Raw genomic sequence first — 21,442 nt, forward strand, 5'->3', positions numbered from 1 at the left:
TGGCCGTATGTACTACCCATAGTACGTAAACTACTGCCCATATTACGTAATATGGGCAATAGGATATAGGCGTAGAGGAACCACACCAATCCATTCCGAATTTGGTGGTTAAACTCTACTGCGGTGACAATACTGTAGGGGAGGTCCTGCGGCAATGTTTAAGTTAGATTGGATCGGAGGGTTCTAGTTATCTTGTGTACAATTTGTTGTGTAGGCTTAGAGGAATTTATGTTTGCTTTTTTAATACTAGTGGCGATAAAGTTAATCTTCTTAGATATCAAACGGATCTTACACTTTTCAATAAATTGGGGTTGTACTTTTCCATAAAATCTGACAAAAGTTACACTTTTCACTAAATTAAAATTATGGCTTTTCAAAAGTCTGCTGAGCCTTAAAAAGTTCTAAATAAGAATCAACAGTACTATATTTGTTTAAGCTACTGTGGTATATTCGCCAGTTGCCGCCTTAAAAGTTTTCCTTGACCGTGAAGGGGTTCACCTTCCTTTCAAGTGGTGCTTACATTACAACATAAAATATTTAATCCCCTTATAAAATGATTGCGCTCACAGCTCACCAGTGTCCCTTCACGAGTAAAAGACCTTGTGTGTTGCGCTGCTATGAACTTGGCTAAAATGTATGCAGGTATATAGGCTGGCATGTAAGCAAGTCCATTTAATTTCCCAGTTACTACCTTCCAAACCATACAACCAAACAAATTTGTCAAATATAAATATTTAACAATGCAAATATACCCCGTTTCTATGTTCCTTATTATATTCAACGTTCCACTCAGAAAAAATATATCGGAAAGTGGAAAGCCACCACACATATCTACGTCCAAGAGCACTAAAAAAGAGTGTTCAGTTTATCGATAGTCCAGAAACTAAAAGAAACGACACATACTCAACAAGAAGAGGGGTGGAACAAAGAGGGACATGGCTAGGAACAGTTGGGTTCAGATTGTTGTTGCTAGCCTGCATTATACTGTGTTTGATTTATAATCTGTTGTGGAAAACAGCAACCAAACTAGAGACAAGTTGGTTATTAACATATTAAAATAGGGAAGTTGATACTGACTGAATGAACAAAGCTTGATTGGGTTAGGCAGGTTTGGATGCACACATATCATAGTTTGAGTTCCTGCCAATATTAAGTGACAGCTTAAACGGATGTGGAGTATCTGCTTCCGAGGTCAAATGCACTCTGGTGAACATAAAGTCAAAAAAATGGTAAAAAATTAAAAAAATGATTTTTTTATTAAACTTTGACAAATGTTTTGTATGCTCGTCAAATTTCAGTACAAAATGACATTTGTGGGAGCCATGACAAGAAAAAAATCAATGCTTCAAAAATGCTACTCCCCCGTCCTATAATGTAAAAGATTTATTGACACTAGTGTAGTGTCAAACATCTGACATTACGGAACGGAGTAATACTTTTGAAAACATTTTGAGGTACTAATTTTGTCTTTTTGCAATGATTTCCACGAATGTCATTTCATGCTCAAATTTTGTAGGCATACAAAACATTTGTCTATGTTTACCACAAAAAAAAACTCAGAATTTTTTGAATTTGTTTACTATTTTTTATTTTAATGTCCACAAGATGCATTTGAGCTCGGATCAGAATAGGACTTTCGAGCTCAAAGCACATATAACCAAACAATTAGTGGTTGCAGCTGAAGACTGCAAGGTAACAGAGTGAATTAATGGGATGAGCTGAAGACTAGAATCTCAATGGGCACAGTGCAAATGATAAATCATAATCTTGGAAGAAACTGCTAGGTACCATGAGTTCATTAGGTAAAAGGGTTTATGAATCTCCGAAATACCCAATGACCCATAAACATCAACATCGCAAAAGTAAGAGAAACCTCAACCACATGTTTAAATAGAAATGACAAAGCACCTAACCCTACCGCAACCCTCCGCGAACTTGGTACTACTATTAAATACCAGTCATTCTCTACCATCAGCGTCAGCAAAACACATTCATTCACTAAAGCTAGCAAGTCATTTGCAGAGGCAAGCTTTACAGATAAAACAGCGTACATAACATAACAGAATCTACATTCAGCATTGGCAATCTCCACCACAGGATGAGGTTCCTGATGCCTCCCGTGCTTAAACATTTTGCCACGCATAGCAGAGTTAATAAAAGGAATAAGAAATCCACACAAAATTCCCAGTTATGTTTCCTGCTCTGATCTTTCCAGAATGGCAGGACAGATCTGCATCAGACCACGAAAAAACAACAGCATGCAGGTTGACGTTTTCAACACGTTGTTCGGCGCACCTTCATAACAAGTTTTGGGGGTGTGCTCCATCACAATAACTCATTTCGTACCTGAAGGGTCTGCCTAAATAATATTAATCTTTATCTTCCTAGGCGGTGTTCCAGGTTTTGAGTTGCCGGTTCCAGCTTTCCCTTTCTTATCAGAAGGCTTAAGGATCTGGAATGAGCATGTTAGTGAATCATCTATGCTCATCATGGCACCAGCATTGTCAAACTCGCCACAATAGTTGGGTGCAGAGAATATGGTTACGAGCTGACGCTTTGCAAAGAATTCATATCCATCCTCCACCACCTGTGCATAGAAGATTCAGTGTAAGAAAGTGAATGGTAAACAGAGGCAACTTTGCTATGCGAAGATCCACTGAGAATAGCTAACCTAGAGTTATATGACTTGTAGTAATCCAAGCTAACCCAATGTACTTATTGTAGAAGCGGTTAAAATATCAGCAATTGTGAACTGAATTAAGTTCAAAATTGCATGAAGAAGACTACTATACATTGCATAAAGTCTTTAACCAAGTTTATGACCCATGGCCTCAACACATGAAATGGCAGATAATGACTTGCTGTGTCCAATATCAAATGATAAATTCAACCTATAGACATGCACGCACCTCATCAACATTTTGTAAACAAGTTCTCTTGCAACTAATAAGAAGTGTATTTTGCAATATCAATACAGAAATTAACCAGTGCACTTCATTTTCCACAAAATGCATGTTTAAATATGGGGGGGGGGGGGGGGGGGGGGGGGGGGGGGGATGGCGTACTAGGTTGTTGCATGCAAGTTGAACAATTCTTTATACAACATCTATTTGTAGTCAATTGAGATGCCAAATGAAAATATGTGCTCAGTACCAAATGATGAACAATACCTATGGTAAATCAAATTGTGCTACTTGCTAGAAACTTCAAGATGAGAATGAAGGCATACCTGGTGAGCCCTGCAGACCAAATCTAGATCATGTTTCTCAAGGAACTCTGCAACCTTATCAGCTCCGAAAGTGTATGACACGCCCCTGTCATTCTCACCCCAGCCATCAACATCTTTATCAGGGTCTGACCATAGCAGATCACAGAGGAGACCATGGTCCGGAATATCCACAGGACGGGCAATGTTACGTATCTGGTCCATGTTCTTTAAATCAGGTGATAAACCCCCATGCATGCACAGGATCTTGTCATCAATAAGTGCAGCCACAGGAAGGCAGTTAAAACAGTCAGTAAAAACCTTCCAGAGACGAACATTGAACCTCCTCTTGCATTCATCAAAGAATCCATAGATTCTGTTGATAGAGGCACATTCATGGTTTCCCCTAAGGAGAAAGAAGTTCTCCGGGTACTTAATCTTGTAAGCAAGGAGAAGGCATATCGTTTCAATACTCTGTTTGCCACGATCAACATAGTCACCCAGAAACAAATAGTTCGCCTCCGGTGGGAAACCACCATACTCAAATAATCGAAGAAGATCAGAATATTGGCCATGGATGTCCCCTGTCAGTGAGTAAATAGCATATCAGTTAAATGCCAAATGTACTTTTAAATCATCATATTGTTGTAAATTCAGATGGCAGATTTGGCAAAAGAGTTTACAATACTAATCCTGAGGTAAATTATGAGTCTATTCATGAAAAGAAAGAAGTGTGGTATAGTATATACCTGCTAATATAACATACACTCAACACACTAACACAGTACAGAACGTGGGCAATTAGTCTTTTCATGGTACTGTTTATATTATAAAGCTATACCTTCAGCTGGACACAATCATATACTAGAGGAAGCCAATTCGAAATGTCACAAGAAACTATGCCCACTTAACAAAACTACGTTCACCTCAGCTGCAAATTCCTGAAATAAACTAACACAATCTGGATTTTGCAATTTGGTGCAAACAGATTATCTGCTCCAGCTTGGAATCTGTGGACTCCAGTACCGACCCCCACTACTGCAGCAGTTTCATAATCTGGAATGGATCCATGTGTGTGTGGCTGACAAGTCAACTGTGACTATGGGGTGAAACATGCATTCTGAGACATTCATGTATGTTCCGTGCATGCTGGCTGAGGAAAAATGAATGAACAGGGTCTCACTCTTCCCTTTTAAAAACACAGAATCCGTAGGAACAATTCCTAGGACTCACAACAGGTCAACTTGTCAAGATTAGATAAAGTGTGCTGCACTGCTGCTACAGAAAGTTTCATGGGCTTTCAAGTTAAGGGATACACGTTGCTCAACTGCCGTGTTTATTTTCTGTTGTTGGGGAAAGCCATAGCTTAATCTGTTCACTTCTCTAATAGTATGAACAGCCTATCCCTCAAACAGTCCTTAAGCGCTAATATAGTATTGTATTGGTAAAAGAAACATGTCGCCACGAAGAGCTTTAACAGTTAGCACCATCTTTTATATATAAAGAAACGAAGACCAGAAAGCGATTTGAGGTTTGACATTGAAATCAAACTCCAGAAGCTCTGCCACGCTTCTCTAAGACGGACGAATTCATCAGCCGGTCAGCGCGAAAAACATGAGAGGAAGATGAATCGTACAGAGAGCTCGCTGAGCCTCCCCAGAGAGAACATCTGTTCAATCCAAGATGCTACACCAGAACAGCGAACCCACTAGAACTTCTTTTCGCCAGAAGATAGCAGGAATTCCTATACCACCAAGCAAAAACTAAAAGGCAGCGGCTTTAAACCACGGGGGCGCCTGAACTTAGCACAGAAGGGCCATCACGGGCAGGCCGAATTCGAAAGCATCCAGAGGCGCGGCTCGCCACGCACGAAGCAGCCGCACATGACACGGCGCAAGGCAGCCTACGGACGGAGCGCAGAGCCATCGACAGACAGCAGAAGCGAGGCGCGCACGAGGGGGGAGGGGGCGGGTTAGGCAGGAAGCGGGTGTCCTTACCGCAGACTTTGATGGGGGCCTCGAGCTCGAGGAGGTTGGGCTGGCTGAGGAAGACGTCCTTGGCGGCGGCGCAGAGGCGGCGGATCTCCGCGTCGGAGAGCTGCGCGGGGCGCACCGTCCGGCCGCCGCGCGCCTCCAGGAGCCGCCGGATCACGTCGTCGAGCGCCGCCGCGTCCATCGCCCGGGCGCCTCGGTGGGGGTGAGGGGAGGAGGGTAAGCCCCGGTCGGGCGGCCGCGGGGAGCGGTCGGGTCGGGCGGGGCGGCGGCGGCGGCGGGTGGCTGGATAAACCCTAGCCGTGCGTGCCTATTTGGTTCCGCCCGAGCCGACGGGTGGAGAGGGGAGGGGAGGGGGCAACGGAAAGAAAACGCGTAGAGAGGGGAGAGCGGGGGTGGGGGTGGCTCGAGATATTATTGTTGCGTGGTTTGGAAACCGAGCCCGCGGGGGGCGGCAGTCAGGGCCGGACGTGTCACTGACTTGGACTGGCTCTAGGGCTAGAGCCCGGTCGGCACGGCCTGTCCTCGTCATCCAGAGAGTATGATAAATTTTGAAAAGTCCCCTCAATTTTTCTAAAAAAGTTTAACGGACTGGCATAGAAAACTAGCAGGACGGTGCGTCTCGTTTAGGTCAGTACAGACGCACGCACCCAAACATATGCAATACACTCATCTCTATGAACGCACACATGCAAATCCTACCTTATAAGTATTTTTGAGAGACTGAGTCTACACATCATCCTCGGATTTACGAAGTCGTCACAGACACCTTCGCAGTCGATGGGAATGTCTCCTCATATCGTCGAAAGACCTAAAATAAATTCAGAAAAATGCAACAATTGGTGTTAAGTCAAAACATGCATTTAATCATCCACTCAAATGTTGGTCAAACTACTTATTCAAGAAGTATTAGTGTTACTAAATAATTATTCAAGAATATTAATGTTATTAAATAATTATTTCAGTTTTTTTGAATTTTGGTCAAATCTGGTCAAACTGTGGTCAAACTATGGTCAAACTACTTATTCAAGAAATATTAGTGTTACTAAATAATTATTGTTTTTTAGAACAATAGTTTCAAACTCAAACAGTGAAATGTGTGACTTCATGCTCAAACTAAAATCCTGAGGGTTAATAGGATTAACATCTTACTATTGTCAGGAAAACAACGAGTGCAGACTTGAAAATGAGGGAGAATAGAACCTGGAAGTTAAGCGTGCTCAGGCTGGGGGAGTGGGAGGATGGGTGACCGTCCGGGAAGTTAGATGATTTGAAATGATGAGGGGTGATTAGAGATTAAATTGAGCAGTGATGAGAGGGGTGATTAGAGATTAGAGGTTAAAATAAATCAAAAATTTGAAAATAAAAAAAAATTCAAAAAAGTTTCAAAAAAAATTAAAAAAAATCAGAAAATTACCTTTAGTACCGGTTGGTGTTACCAACCGGGACTAAAGGTGGACCTCCAGGCAGCGGCCACGTGGAAGGCCTTTAGTCCCGGTTCTGGTTTGAACCGGGACTAAAGGGTCAGGGCATTAGTACCGACCCTTTAGTCCTGGTTCAAGAACCGGGACTAAAGGCCCTTATGAACCGGGACTGCGGGCCCTTTTTTCTACTAGTGTATAAAGAAGGGAGAAGAAAAGTACATTGGAAGGCGTGGGATAGATTGCTTCAGCCAAAGAGAAATGGAGGGTTGGGATTTCGTGATTACAGAATTTTCAAGCAAGCTCTTCTTGCACGACAAGCTTGGCGACTTATTGACAGGCCGGACAGTCTATGCGCACGCTTACTCAAGGCCAAGTATTACCCAGACGGAAAGCTGGAAGATACAGTTTTCCCAGGCAATGCTTCGTCATCTTGGCAAGCAATTTCTTATGGTCTTGAACTGTTAAAAAAAGGACTTGTGTGGAGAGTTGGAAATGGAACAAGTATAAGAGTGTGGAGGGATAATTGGATACCACGACCGCATTCATTTAAACCTGTGTCACTGCAAGGACGATGTCGTATTCGTTTCGTCTCTGAGCTCCTGAATGACAATGGGTTTTGGAATGCAGAATTATTGAGGAACTATTTTATGCCATGCGACGTAGAGGAAATCCTCAAAATCAGATCATCACCAAGGCGTGAAGAGGACACTTTGGCTTGGGGGGCTGGTAGGCTTGGAGTTTTCTCTGTTAAAAGTGCATATGACTTTGCCTTCGAAGAACCAAACAGGACCGATTCTACTGCTTCAAGTTCAGCACCAAATGGTCGAAGATCCATGTGGAATCTAATATGGTCTGCAGAAGTACCTCCTACTGTTCGCAACTTTGCTTGGCGAGTTGTTACTGACTCGTTACCTACCTGGAAGAATAAGCACAAACGCACTCTGGAAACGACGAACATTTGTCCAGTATGTGGTCTAGAACCGGAGGACAACTTTCATCCATTCTGTCGCTGTCCTATAGCTCGCTGTCTTTGGAAATTCATGGCAAAGGTTTGGAACCTACCAAACGTGGATATGGTAGTGTGCACCGGGAAAGAATGGCTATTTCATGTGCTGCAACTCCTGCAGGATATTGAGAGGAACATGCTGCTCATGACACTTTGGCGTTGTTGGTTCATACGCAATGAGATTGTCCATCAAAAGAAGCCTCCCCCACTAGAAGTATCAAGAAAGTTCCTCGTCAGTTATCTTGAATCTTTGATCGCTGTCAAGACCAACTCGAATGCTGATCCGTTGAAAGGGAAAACCGTTATCAGCTTTGATCGCATGTTACATAATACGCCAGCCAGGAGGGTGGAACCCTCGCCCTCTTGGGCGCCCCCTCCTGATGGCTGGGTGAAACTTAACTCGGATGGGTCCTATTGTGCTGAGAACGTAGGAGCTGGCATGGTCCTGCGTGACTCTTAGGGAGCCATTATATTTTCTGCTTGCAGGACCTTCTTCTCGTGCCGTGAAGCTCTCGAGGCAGAGCTGGGCGCGTGCATGGAAGGCTTATCCCTAGCGATCCAGAAAAGCGACCTTCCGGTCATCATTGAGATGGACTCACTTGTGGCAGTCAAGATGATCAAAGGACGAGAACCAGATAGGTCAATTTATGCTTCCTTAGTTAAGGAGATTAGATATCTCATGTTACTTCGTGAATGTTGTATTACTCATGTTAGCCGCCATGTTAATAAGGTTAGTGATAGCTTGGCAAATTTTGCACGCATAGAGGGAAGAACAATGACTTGGCTAGGATATGGTCCCTCTGTTGCGGTAGAACTAGCAGCGGCTGATTGTAATCTTCTTGGTGGTTGAGTAATACAAATTTTACTCGCAAAAAAACTAGGCTCAGATGCCAGCGTGGAGCGAGGATAGTAGCCTCGCAGTGTGTCAGGGTAGCTTTCAGAAGAGACTGCTGCTCCACAGGGAAAGAAGGAAAAGAGAAGAGAGACAAGAAAAGAAGGCGCAAGATTGAGTTGGGCGCCTGGTCGGGAGGATGAAGATGACGACAGAGGGGCCCTTGTTACTGAGCGCCTTAGCTATTGGCGTTGGGTGAAAGTAAACTGAACAAATGCCTCACTTTTTTTATCTGGCTGGATGGGATGGGGCACCAAAGTGATGCCCCCAAGCATGTCTTCATCTTCAAGGTTCCAAGAAAGTGAGAGGCATGCCATTAGGATGACGGTCGGCTGACACGATGACAAAGTCTGCCGAGACGTTGGACTTGTGTGGTACAAGCAATATGATCAGTCGTTCAGTGTGTGCTGCTGATTTGCAACATAGGCAATGTTGAGCTTACCATTACGAAAAAGAAATGTGTGCCAGTATCTGTTGGAAATATGTCCTAGAGGCAATAATATGGTTATTATTATATTTCTTTGTTTATGATAATTGTCTATTGTTCATGCTATAATTGTATTAAGCGAATATCGTAATACATGTGTGAATACATAGACCATAATATGTCCCTAGTAAGCCTCTAGTTGACTAGCTCGTTGATCAACAGATGGTTACGGTTTCTTGACCATGTACATTGGATGTCGTTGATAACGGGATCACATCATTAGGAGAATGATGTGATGGACAAGACCCAATCCTAAGCATAGCACAAGATCGTGTAGTTCGTCTACTAAAGCTTTTCTAATGTCAAGTATCATTTCCTTAGACCATGAGATTGTGCAACCCCCGGATACCGTAGGAATGTTTTGGGTGTGCCAAACGTCACAACATAACTGGGTGGCCATAAAGGCACACTATGGGTACACTACTAGGAAAAGGGCTATAGATGGAAATGACACTAATGACGCACCAGACATATGGTGCGCCATTACTATATACTAATGGGCACCATCTGTTGGTGCGCCATTAGTGTGGAAGACACTAATGGCGCACCAGGCACACGGTGCGCCACTAGTAACAAAATGTTTTTTTTCATTTTTTTCAAACATACTAATGGCGCATCCGGGTAGAGTGCGCCATTAGTAGTTAGAACTACTAATGGCGCACCAGCCGTAGAGTGCGCCACTACTGTACTTTTTTTACTTTTTTGCAAAACTACTAATGGCGCACCGTTGCATAGTGCGCCATTACTAGTTTAAACTAGTAATGGGCACTTTTTTTACTTTTTGATATCATGAATATTTTTAAATTTCATGGGCACTTTTTGAATTCATGAATATTTTTTCAAATTTGATGATATTTTTTCATATTCCATATGAAAAAAATATTGAATATTCATGAGGACACTCGATCTCGATCCCCCTCCCTCTCGATAGCTATCCCCCTCGCCAGATCCCCCTCGCCGCCGAGCACCCCCCGCACCCTCCCCCCGCTCCACCGCCACCGATGATCCCCCGCACCCTCCCCCGCTCCACCGCCGTCGACGACCCACCGCACCCTCCCCCGCTCCACCGCCGCCGACGACCCCCCGCACCCTCCCCTGCTCCACCGTTGCCGCCGATGATATTTTCAAATAACAGATTTGATGATATTTTTTAAAAAATTATTACTGTTTCTATAAAAAAATTATTACTGTTTCATATTCATATTCATTTTCTAAAAAATAATTATAAAAAATTGTAGACTACAATTGTTGTTAAACAACAATTATTATTGTTTTTATAAAAAAATATTACTGTTTCATATTCATATTCATTTATTAAAAAAAATATACTAATGGCGCACCGGCCTGGTGGTGCGCCATTGCTATCTAAAAAAGATTTCTAATGACGCACCGGCGGTGGGTGCGCTATTGCTATCTAAAAAAAAGATTTCTAATGGCGCACCGATGGGTGGTGCGCCATTAGTAAGCTTCCCCTATAGCTAAGTCCTTCCTCTCCCTCGCCAGAGATCCCCTTTTGTCCCTTTCTCCCTCGCCAGACCCACGACGCCGCCGCCCCGACCCCCGCCGGACTCCACCCCCGCCGCCCACGCGCCCCTGCGCCCCCACCCCCGTCGCCCCCACTCCCGCCGCCCCCACCGCCCCCGCGCCCCCACACCCGCCGCCCCGACCCTCAACGTCTTTGCCTTCCTCCTCGCCGTCGGCGCCGAGCAGCGACGCAGCACCGTACGCCCCCCCGACCCTCCTCCTCCCCTTCCCCTCCTCCTCCTCCCCTTGCCCCCCGCCTGCGCCGGGACTGACGGCCCCTTCTCCGTCTCGCAGGGCAAGGTCTCCAGCACCTCTACGACACCGAGGCCTCCACCATCTAGGGTGTCTGCGCCTTCTTCCACCTCCGGCCACCGCGGCCTCACCGTCGATCCCCACACGAGCTCGCCATCGTCTTCCTCTCGGTGAGCTGCACCGGTTCCCCTTCCCTCCCCCCCTTCTGTTAACTGAACATTGTCAGGTTTAGGTTCTGTTAACTGAAAAAGTTTAGATTCAGAAACATTGTTGGACTGATAGGAAGTTTGTTGAACAGAGCAATCTACACCTGTAATTTCTACTGTTATGCCTCTGTTGATTGTGATCTCTGCACATGTTTAATGTCTATGCTGTTGTGCGGCTGTTATGTGTGTCTATGTCGGTGAGCTTGTGTTATGCACTTCTGCGTTTTGATGTCCCCCCTTACCTTAGTTTTTTCATCTCACTGGTCCTTTTCATTGTATTGGTCCTTTTCATTTTTGTCAAAGAGGCCCCGAGTTCTCTCTTCACTTGTGTGGTGATTGTCTTGGTCCTTTTCATTTTTGTCATGGCATTCTTGAGGTGCTGATGTGTCTGAGGGCATGAACCATGATCAAGTTGAGTTCAGATTTCATTAGATTAGCTGGATTATCATGCCTTGTGTCCTGATAGTTGGATATTTGAGTAGTATTGTCAACAGTAATAACTTTTACATGTTTGCATTGCTTCCAAGAGTAACAGCAGGTGCTTACGACACCTTTAGGAGATCTACTCATCTCTAATCATGCTACTCAAGGATAGGAACCGTAGGCATCTCTATATATTTTTTCAGTGTCCTTTATTGGTGGTTCTATGATGTAGTCCAGATGAAACCAATTGCATGCATTGAGAAATAGAGTATTAAAACAGGACTTGACGTGGTTTTCCACTTAGCTATCTGAATTGAGAAAAAACATAGCTTTTGCGGTCTCTGAGGCAAAACTTGCTACTCCATATACAACTAATACTACTACTAGACAAGATACTACTCCATATACTACTAATACTACTACTGTATTTCATTTCAAAGTTCAAAATGCTAGTACTGAGATTTTCATTTCCAATGAGTGATGTTTTTCCTAGCAGTAGAAAAAACATAGCAACTTCTCTGTTTTTATAAAGTTGTTCTTATATGGGTGAAACTTCACTTGTTTTTAGGCTAGTGCAGGGTGTTGCTTCTTCTGTATGGGCCAACTATGTCACAAATAAATTGTTCCTTCTTCTGTATTTGACAAGTAATGACTTTTAAAGATGATGATCATCTTGCTAGTTTGCTGGGTTTTGTCTCCGACCATTGTGTCGTGATGAATTTGCAGGTACCCCGAGAGGCCCTTGAGTTTGCCAGAATGTCGATTAACTTCTGTTCCGGCAAATTCGGGTACTCCATATGTACTACGAGATTTCTAAAAGAAGTGGAGACATGAAAATCAAAGGATGGAAAAAATGTATGGACAGTCGTAAGGAGCTTCTTGGAAGCAAAAGGAAGTGAAGCGCAAGAATTGGAGACAGGATGTTCTCCATTCTCCATAATGGAGAGTCAGGGTCTATATTGTTTTATGCTATTTTAGCTTAAATAGGGTATTTAGGTCCTGCCTAATACTGATGATCATGTGCTAAGAACAATTAAGTAGGGTTGGTTCGATGACTATCAAGATGATGATCGTATGACTTGTTATGAATAACGAGTAGAAGTTGTATGATGATGATTAGTAGGACTTCTTAGGATTAGTATTACTTCCGACAAACTCGATACTCGCGGTCTCGAGACTTGTAATGTTTTATCTTTGTCCGGTCTTTTGAATTCGGAGACTAATATGATGAATTGTATTCGGAGACTAATCTTCTATTGTATTCGATGAATCTTCTGTTGCTGTGTGCTACTGTCTATATTCAGTCAAATAATATATTTTGTAACCTATGCAAAAATCAGAAAAGTAAAAAAAATAAAACCTAATATTCATACTAATGGCGCATCACTACAAAGTGCGCCATTAGTATGCCAAGTATACTAATGGCGCATCCATCCGTAGTGCGCCATTAGTGTGCCAAAGCACATGGTTAAATATGGCCCTGGGAGGCATACTAATGGCGCATGATGTTATATACTAATGGCGCACTGGGTGGTGCGCCATTAGTATACCAGATACTAATGGCGCACCTGTGGTGCGCCATTAATAATAAATACTAGTGGCGTGATACTAAGGGCGCACCAGTGATGCACCATTAGTAGGCAAAACTGGTGCGCCATTAGTAGGCCTTTTCCTAGTAGTGGTATCTCCGAAAGTGTCTGTTGGGTTGGCACGAATCGAGACTGGGATTTGTCACTCCGTGTGACGGAGAGGTATCTCTGGGCCCACTCGGTAGGACATCATCATAATGAGCTCAATGTGACCAAAGAGTTGATCATGGGATGATGTGTTAAGGAACGAGTAAAAGTGACTTGCCGGTAACAAGATTGAACGAGGTATTGGGATACCGACGAGCGAATCTCGGGCAAGTAACGTACCGATTAACAAAGGGAATTGTATACAAGATTGATTGAATCCCCGAAATCGTGGTTTATCCGATGAGATCATCGTGGAACATGTGGGAGCAAACATGGGTATCCAGATCCCGTTGTTGGTTATTGGCCAGAGAGTTGTCTCGGTCATGTCTGCATGATTCCCGAACCCGTAGGGTCTACACACTTAAGGTTCGGTGACGCTAGAGTTGTTATGGGAATTAGTGTGCAGTTACCGAATGTTGTTCGAAGTCCCGGATGATATCCTGGACGTCACGAGGAGTTCCGGAATGGTCCGGAGGTAAAGATTTATATATGGGAAGTCCTATTTTGGCCACCAAAAAATGTTCGGGATTTTTCGGTATTGTACCGAGAAGGTTCTGAAAGGTTCCAGAGTGGGGCCCACCTGCATGGGGAACCCACATGAACGTGGGTAGTGGGGGCAAGGCCCCACACCCCTGGTCAAGGCGCACCAAGATCCCCCTTAGAAGGAATAAGATCATATCTCGAAGGGATAAGATCAAGATCCCTAAAAAGGGGGGATAACAATCGGCGGGGAAGAGAAATGATGGGATTTCTTTCCCACACCTTTGCCAACGCCCCAATGGACTTGGAGGGCAAGAAACCAGCCCCCTCCACCCCTATATATATTGGGGAGGCGCATGGGAGCCGCAGCCCTTCCCCTGGCGCAGCCCTCTCCCTCCCCAACACCTCCTCCGTAGTTCTTGGCGAAGCCCTGCCGGAGAACTGCAAGCTCCACCACCACCACGCTGTCGTGCTGCCGGAGCTCTCCCTCAACTTCTGCTCTCGCCTTGCTGGATCAAGAAGGAGGAGACGTCCCCGGGCTATACGTGTGTTGAACGCGGAGGCGCCGTTGTTCGGCGCTTAGATCGGAATCAACCGCGATCTGAATCACTGCGAGTACGACTCCTTCATCCGCGTTCTTGTAATGCTTCCGCATCGCGATCTTCAAGGGTATGAAGATGCACTCCCCTCTCTCTCGTTGCTAGTCTCTCCATAGATTGATCTTGGTGATGCGTAGAAAATTTTAATTTCTGCAACGATCCCCAACAGTGGCATCATGAGCTAGGTCTATGCGTAGTTTCTATGCACGAGTAGAACACAAGTTGTTGTGGGCATCGATTTTGTCAATTTACTTGCCGTTACTAGTCTAATCTTGATTTGGTGGCATCGTGGGATGAAGCGTCCCGGACCGACCTTACACGTACGCTTACGTGAGACAGGTTCCACCGACTGACATGCACTAGTTGCATAAGGTGGCTAGTGGGTGCCTGTCTCTCCCACTTTAGTCAGATCGGATTCTATGAAAAGGGTCCTTATGAAGGGTAAATAGAAATTGGCATATCATGTTGTGGTTTTGGCGTAGGTAAGAAATGTTCTTGCTAGAAACCTATAGCAGCCACGTAAAAACTTGCAACAACAATTAGAGGACGTTTAACTTGTTCTTGCAGCATATGCCGTGTGATGTGATATGGCCAAAAGGATGTGATGAATGATATATGTGATGTATGAGATTGATCATGTTCTTGTAATAGGAATCACGACTTGCATGTTGATGAGTATGACAACCGGCAGGAGCCATAGGAGTTGTCTTAATTTGTTATATGACCCGCGTGTCAATGAAGACGCCATGTAATTACTTTACTTTATTGCTAACCGTTAGCCATAGTAGTAGAAGTAATATTTGGTGAGACAACTTCATGAAGACACGATGATGGAGATCATGGTGTCATTCTGGTGACGATGATGATCATGGCGCCCCGAAGATGGAGATCAAAAGGAGCAAAATGATATTGGCCATATCATGTCACTATTTGATTGCATGTGATGTTTATCATGTTTTTACATCTTATTTGCTTAGAACGACGGTAGCATAAATAAGATGATCCCTCATAAAATTTCAAGAAAGTGTTCCCCCTAACTGTGCACCGTTGCAAAAGTTCGTTGTTTCGAAGCACCACGTGATGATCGGGTGTGATAGATTCTAACATTCGCATACAACGGGTGTAAGCCAGATTTACACATGCAAAACACTTAGGTTGACTTGACGAGCCTAGCATGTACAGACATGGCCTCGGAACACAAGAGACCGAAAGGTCGAACATGAGTCGTATAGTGGATACGATTGCTACCTCTTGAGCACTACGTTGGATTTCCTTGAAGAGGAAAGGATGATGCAGCAAAGTGGCGTAAGTATTTCCCTCAGTTTTTGAGAACCAAGGTATCAATCCAGTAGGAGGCTACGCGCGAGTCCCTCGTACCTGCACAAAGCAAATAACTCCTCACAACCAATGCGATAAGGGGTTGTCAATCCCTTCATGGTCACTTACGAGAGTGAGATCCGATAGATATGATAAGATAATATTTTTGGTATTTTTGTGATAAAGATGCAAAGTAAAAATAAAAGCAAAGTAAAAAAGCAAAGGAAATAACTAAGTATTGGAAGATTAATATGATGAAGATAGACCCGGGGGCCATAGGTTTCACTAGTGGCTTCTCTCAAGAGCATAAGTATTTTACGATGGGTGAACGAATTATTGTTGAGCAATTGAACGAATTGAGCATAGTTATGAGAATATCTAGGTATGATCATGTATATAGGCATCACGTCCGAGACAAGTAGACCGACTCCTGCCTGCATCTACTACTATTACTCCACTCATCGACCGCTATCCAGCATGCATCTAGAGTATTAAGTTCATGAAAACAGAGTAACGCCTTAAGCAAGATGACATGATGTAGAGGGATAAATTCATGCAATATGATAAAAAAACCATCTTATTATCCTCGATGGCAACAATACAATACGTGCCTTGCTGCCCCTACTGTCACTGGTAGAGGACACGTCAAGATTGAACCCAAAGCTAAGCACTTCTCCCGTTGCAAGAAAGATCAATCTAGTGGGCCAAACCAAACTGATAATTCGAAGAGACTTGCAAAGATAACCAATCATACATAAAAGAATTCAGAGAAGATTCAAATATTGTTCGTAGATAATCTTGATCATAAACCCACAATTCATAGGTCTCAACAAACACACCGCAAAAAGAAGATTACATCGAATAGATCTCCACAAGAGAGGGGGAGAACATTGTATTGAGATCCAAAAAGAGAGAAGAAGCCATCTAGCTAATAACTATGGACCCGAAGGTCTGAGGTAAACTACTCACACTTCATCGGAGGGGCTATGGTGTTGATGTAGAAGCCCTCCATGATGGATGCCCCCTCCGGCGGAGCTCCGGAACAGGCCCCAAGATGGGATCTCGTGGATATAGAAAGTTACGGCAGTGGAATTAGGGTTTTGGCTCCGTATCTGATCGTTTGGGGTGCGTAGGTTTATATAGGAGGAAAGAGTACGTCGGTGGAGCAACAGGGGGCCCACGAGGGTGGAGGGCTCCTGGGGGGTAGGCGCGCCCCCTACCTCGTGGCCTCCTCCTTTGTTTCTTGACGTAGGGTCCAAGTCTCCTAGATCATGTTCGGTGAGAAAATCACGTTCCCGAAGGTTTCATTCCGTTTGGACTCCGTTTGATATTCCTTTTCTTTGAAACCCTAAAATAGGCAAAAAACAACAATTCTGGGTTGGGCCTCTGGTTAATAGGTTAGTCCCAAAAATAATATAAAAGTGGATAATAAAGCCCAATAATGTCCAAAACAGTAGATAATATAGCATGGAGCAATCAAAAATTATAGATACGTTGGAGACGTATCAAGCATCCCCAAGCTTAATTCCTGCTCGTCCTCGAGTGGGTAAATGATAAAAACGAAATTTTTGATGCAGAGTGCTACTTGGCATAATTTTAATGTAATTCTTCTTAATTGTGGTATGAATATTCAGATCCGATTCAAGATAAAAGTTCATATTGACATAAAAATAATAATACTTCAAGCATACTAACTAAGCAATTATGTCTTCTCAAAATAACATGGCCAAAGAAAGTTCATCCCTACAAAATCATACAGTTTAGTCATGCTCCATTTTCGTCACACAAGAATGCTCTCATCATGCACAACCCCGATGGCAAGCCAAGCAATTGTTTCATACTTTAGTAATCTCAAACCTATAAACTTTCACGCAATATATGAGCGTGAGCCATGGATATAGCACTATGGGTTGAATAGAATATGATGGGGGTTATGTGGAGAAGACAAAAAAGGAGAAAGTCTCACATCAACGAGGCTAATCAATGGGTTATGGAGATGCCCATCGATTGATGTTAATGCAAGGAGTAGGGATTGCCATGCAACGGATGCACTAGAGCTACAAATGTATGGAAGCTCAACAAAAGAAACTAAGTGGGTGTGCATACAACTTGCTTGCTCACGAAGACCTAGGGCACTTGAGGAGGCCCATTGGTGGAATATACAAGCCAGGTTCTATAATGAAAAATTCCCACTAGTATATGAAAGTGACAAAACAAAAGACTCTCTATCATGAAGATTATGGTGCTACTTTGAAGCACGAGTGTGGCAAATGATAGTAGCATTGTCCCTTTTATTTTTTTTATTTTTTATTTGGCCTTTCTTTTCTTTTCTTTTATTTGGACTTCCTTTTTTTGGAACAATTCTCTATGAATGATGGTCATCACACTTCTATTTACTTACAACTCAAGAATTACAACTCGATACTTAGAACAAGATATGACTCTATATGAATGCCTCCGGCGGTGTATCGGGATATGCAATGAACCAAGAGTGACATGTATGAAAGAATTATGAATGGTGGCTTTGCCACAAATACTATGTCAACTACATGATCATGCTAAGCAATATGACAATGATGAATGTGACATGATAAATGGAATGGTGGAAAGTTGCATGGCAATATATCTCGGAATGGCTATGGAAATGCCATAATAGGTAGGTATGGTGGCTGTTTTGAGGAATATATGAGGAGGTTTATGTGTGAAAGAGCGTATCATATCACGGGGTTTGGATGCACCGGCGAAGTTTGCACCATCTCTCAATGTGAGAAAGGGCAATGCACGGTACCGAAGAGGCTAGCAATGATGGAAGGGTGAGAGTGCGTATAATCCATGGACTCAACATTAGTCATAAAGAACTCACATACTTATTGCAAAATTCTACAAGTCATCAAAAACCAAGCACTACGCGCATCCTCCTAGGGGGATAGATTGGTAGGAAAAGACCATCGCTCGTCCCCGACCGCCACTCATAAGGAGGACAATCAAATAACACCTCATGTTTCAAATTTGTTACATAATGTTTACCATACGTGCATGCCACGGGACTTGCAAAATTCAACACAAGCATTTCTCAAATTCACAACTACTCAACTAGCACGACTTTGATATTATTACCTCCATATCTCAAAACAATCATCAAGCATCAACCTTCTCTCAGTATTCAAAACACTCATAAGAATTTTTTTTTTACTAATCTTGAATACCTAGCATATTAGGATTATTTAAGCAAATTACCATGCTATTTAAGACTCTCAAAATAATCTAAGTGAAGCATGAGAGATCAATAGTTTCTATAAAAAAAATCCACCACCGTGCTCTAAAAGATATAAGTGAAGTACTAGAGCAAAACTATATAACTCAAAAAGATATAAGTGAAGCACATAGAGTATTCTAACAAATTCCAAATCATGTATGGCTCTCTCAAAAGGTGTTTACATCAAGGATGATTGTGGTAAACTAAAAAGCAAAGACTCAAATCATACAAGACGCTCCAAGCAAAACACATATCATGTGGTGAATAAAAATATAGCTCCAAGTAAAGTTACCGATAGAAGTAGACGAAAGAGGGGATGCCTTCCGGGGCATCCCCAAGCTTTGGCTTTTAGGTGTCCTTAGATTATCTTGGGGGTGCCATGGGCATCCCCCAGCTTAGGCTCTTGCCACTCCTTGTTCCATGATCCATCAAATCTTTACCCAAAACTTGAAAACTTCACAACACAAAACTTAAGGTAGAAAATCTCGTGAGCTCCGTTAGCGAAAGAAAACAAAATACCACTTCAAGGTACTGTAATGAAATCATTCTTTATTTATATTGGTGTTAAACCTACTGTATTCCAACTTCTCTATGGTTTATAAACTATTTTACTAGCCATAGATTCATCAAAATAAGCAAACAACACACGAAAAACAGAATCTGTCAAAAACAGAACAGTCTGTAGTAATCTGTAGCTAGCGCAAGATCTGGAACCCCAAAAATTCTAAAATAAATTTCTGGACGTGAGGAATTTATATATTAATCATCTGCCAAAAATAATTAACTAAATATCACTTTGCAAATAAAAATGGCAGCAATTCTCGTGAGCGCTAAAGTTTCTGTTTTTTACAGCAAGATATCAAGACTTTCCCCAAGTCTTCCCAACGGTTCTACTTGGCACAAACACTAATTAAACACAAAAAACACAACCTAAACAGAGGCTAGATAAATTATTTATTACTAAACAGGAGCAAAAAGCAAGGAATAAAAACAAAATTGGGTTGCCTCCCAACAAGCGCTATCGTTTAACGCCCCTAGCTAGGCATAAAAAGCAAGGATAGATCTAGGTATTGCCATCTTTGGTAGGCAATCCATAAGTGGCTCTCATAATAGATTCATAACGTAATTTAATTTTATTTCTAGGAAAGTGTTCCATGCCTTTCCTTAACGGAAATTGGAATCTAATATTTCCTTCCTTCATATCAATAATTGCACCAATCGTTCTAAGGAAAGGTCTACCAAGAATAATAGGACATGAAGGATTGCAATCTATATAAAGAACAATAAAATCTACGGGCACATAATTCCTATTTGCGAAAATAAGAACATCATTAATTCTTCCCATTGGTTTCTTAATAGTGGAATCCTCAAGGTGCAAGTTTAGAGAGCAATCATCAAAATCACGGAAACCTAACAAATCACACAAAGTCTTTGGAATCGTGGAAACACTAGCACCCAAATCACATAAAGCATAGAACTCATGATCTTTAATCTTAATTTTAATAGTTGGTTCCCACTCATCATAAAGTTTTCTAGGGATAGAAACTTCTAATTCAAGTTTTTCTTCATAAGATTGCATCAAGGCATCAATGATATGTTTAGTAAACGCTTTATTTTGACTATAAGCATGAGGAGAATTTAGCACGGATTGCAACAAGGAAATACAATCAATAAAAGAGCAATTTTCATAATAAAATTCCTTGAAATCCAAAATAGTGGGTTTATCAACATCTAGGGTTTTAATTTCTTCGATCCCACTTTCATCAAATTTAGCATCAAGATCTAAAAACTCCGAATTTTTGGAACACCTTCTTGGTAAAGGTGAATCATGTTCAGTCCCATCATTATTAAGATTCATATTGCAAAACAAAGATTTAATAGGGGACACATCAATAACTTTTAGATCTTCATCTTTATTTTCATAGGAACTAGAAGAACACGCTCTTATAAAGGCATCTTTCTTAGCACGCATCCTAGCGGTTCTTTCTTTGCACTCATCGATGGAAATTCTCATGGCTTTGAGAGACTCGCTGATATCATGCTTAGGAGGAATAGATCTAAGTTTCAAAGAATCAACATCAAGAGAAATTATATCAATGTTCCTAGCCAACTCATCAATCTTAAGCATTTTTTCTTCAATCAAAGCATTGAAATTCTTTTGTGAAGTAATAAATTCTTTAATATTAGATTCAAAATCAGAGGGCATCTTATTATAATTTCCATAAGAATTGTTGTAGGAATTACCATAATTATTTGAGGGATTACTAGGATAAGGCCTAGGATTAAAATTTCCTCTATACGCGTTGTTACCAAAATTATTCCTACCAACAAAATTCACATCCATAGATTCATTATTATTCTCAATCAAAGTAGACAAGGGCATATCATTAGGATCATAAGAAACACTCTTACTAGCAAATAATTTCATAAGTTCATCCATCTTTCCACTCAGAACATTAATTTCTTCTATCGCATGCACCTTTTTATTAGTAGATCTTTCAATATGCCATTGAGAATAATTAACCATAATATCATCTAGGAGTTTAGTAGCTTCTCCTAAAGTGATTTCCATAAAAGTGCCTCCCGCGGCCGAATCTAAAAGATTTCTAGAAGCAAAATTCAATTCGGCATAAAATTTTTGTAT

General features: G+C 42.2%; 1 protein-coding gene across 1 annotated transcript; it reads right to left on the reverse strand.

The window, feature by feature from the left end:
• Positions 1–1,977: 1,977 nt before the first annotated feature.
• LOC123148625 (serine/threonine-protein phosphatase PP1) lies at positions 1,978–5,576 on the reverse strand. Its single transcript, XM_044568092.1, has 3 exons — positions 5,203–5,576; positions 3,230–3,789; positions 1,978–2,587 (listed from the first exon to the last, which is right to left on the reverse strand). Exons 1-3 carry the CDS (start codon positions 5,378–5,380, stop codon positions 2,360–2,362), a joined length of 966 nt encoding a protein of 321 aa, XP_044424027.1. The 5' UTR covers positions 5,381–5,576; the 3' UTR covers positions 1,978–2,359.
• Positions 5,577–21,442: the final 15,866 nt, after the last annotated feature.

The sequence above is a fragment of the Triticum aestivum genome, chromosome 7A, assembly GCF_018294505.1.
Source record: "Triticum aestivum cultivar Chinese Spring chromosome 7A, IWGSC CS RefSeq v2.1, whole genome shotgun sequence".
Classification (NCBI taxonomy): domain Eukaryota; kingdom Viridiplantae; phylum Streptophyta; class Magnoliopsida; order Poales; family Poaceae; genus Triticum; species Triticum aestivum.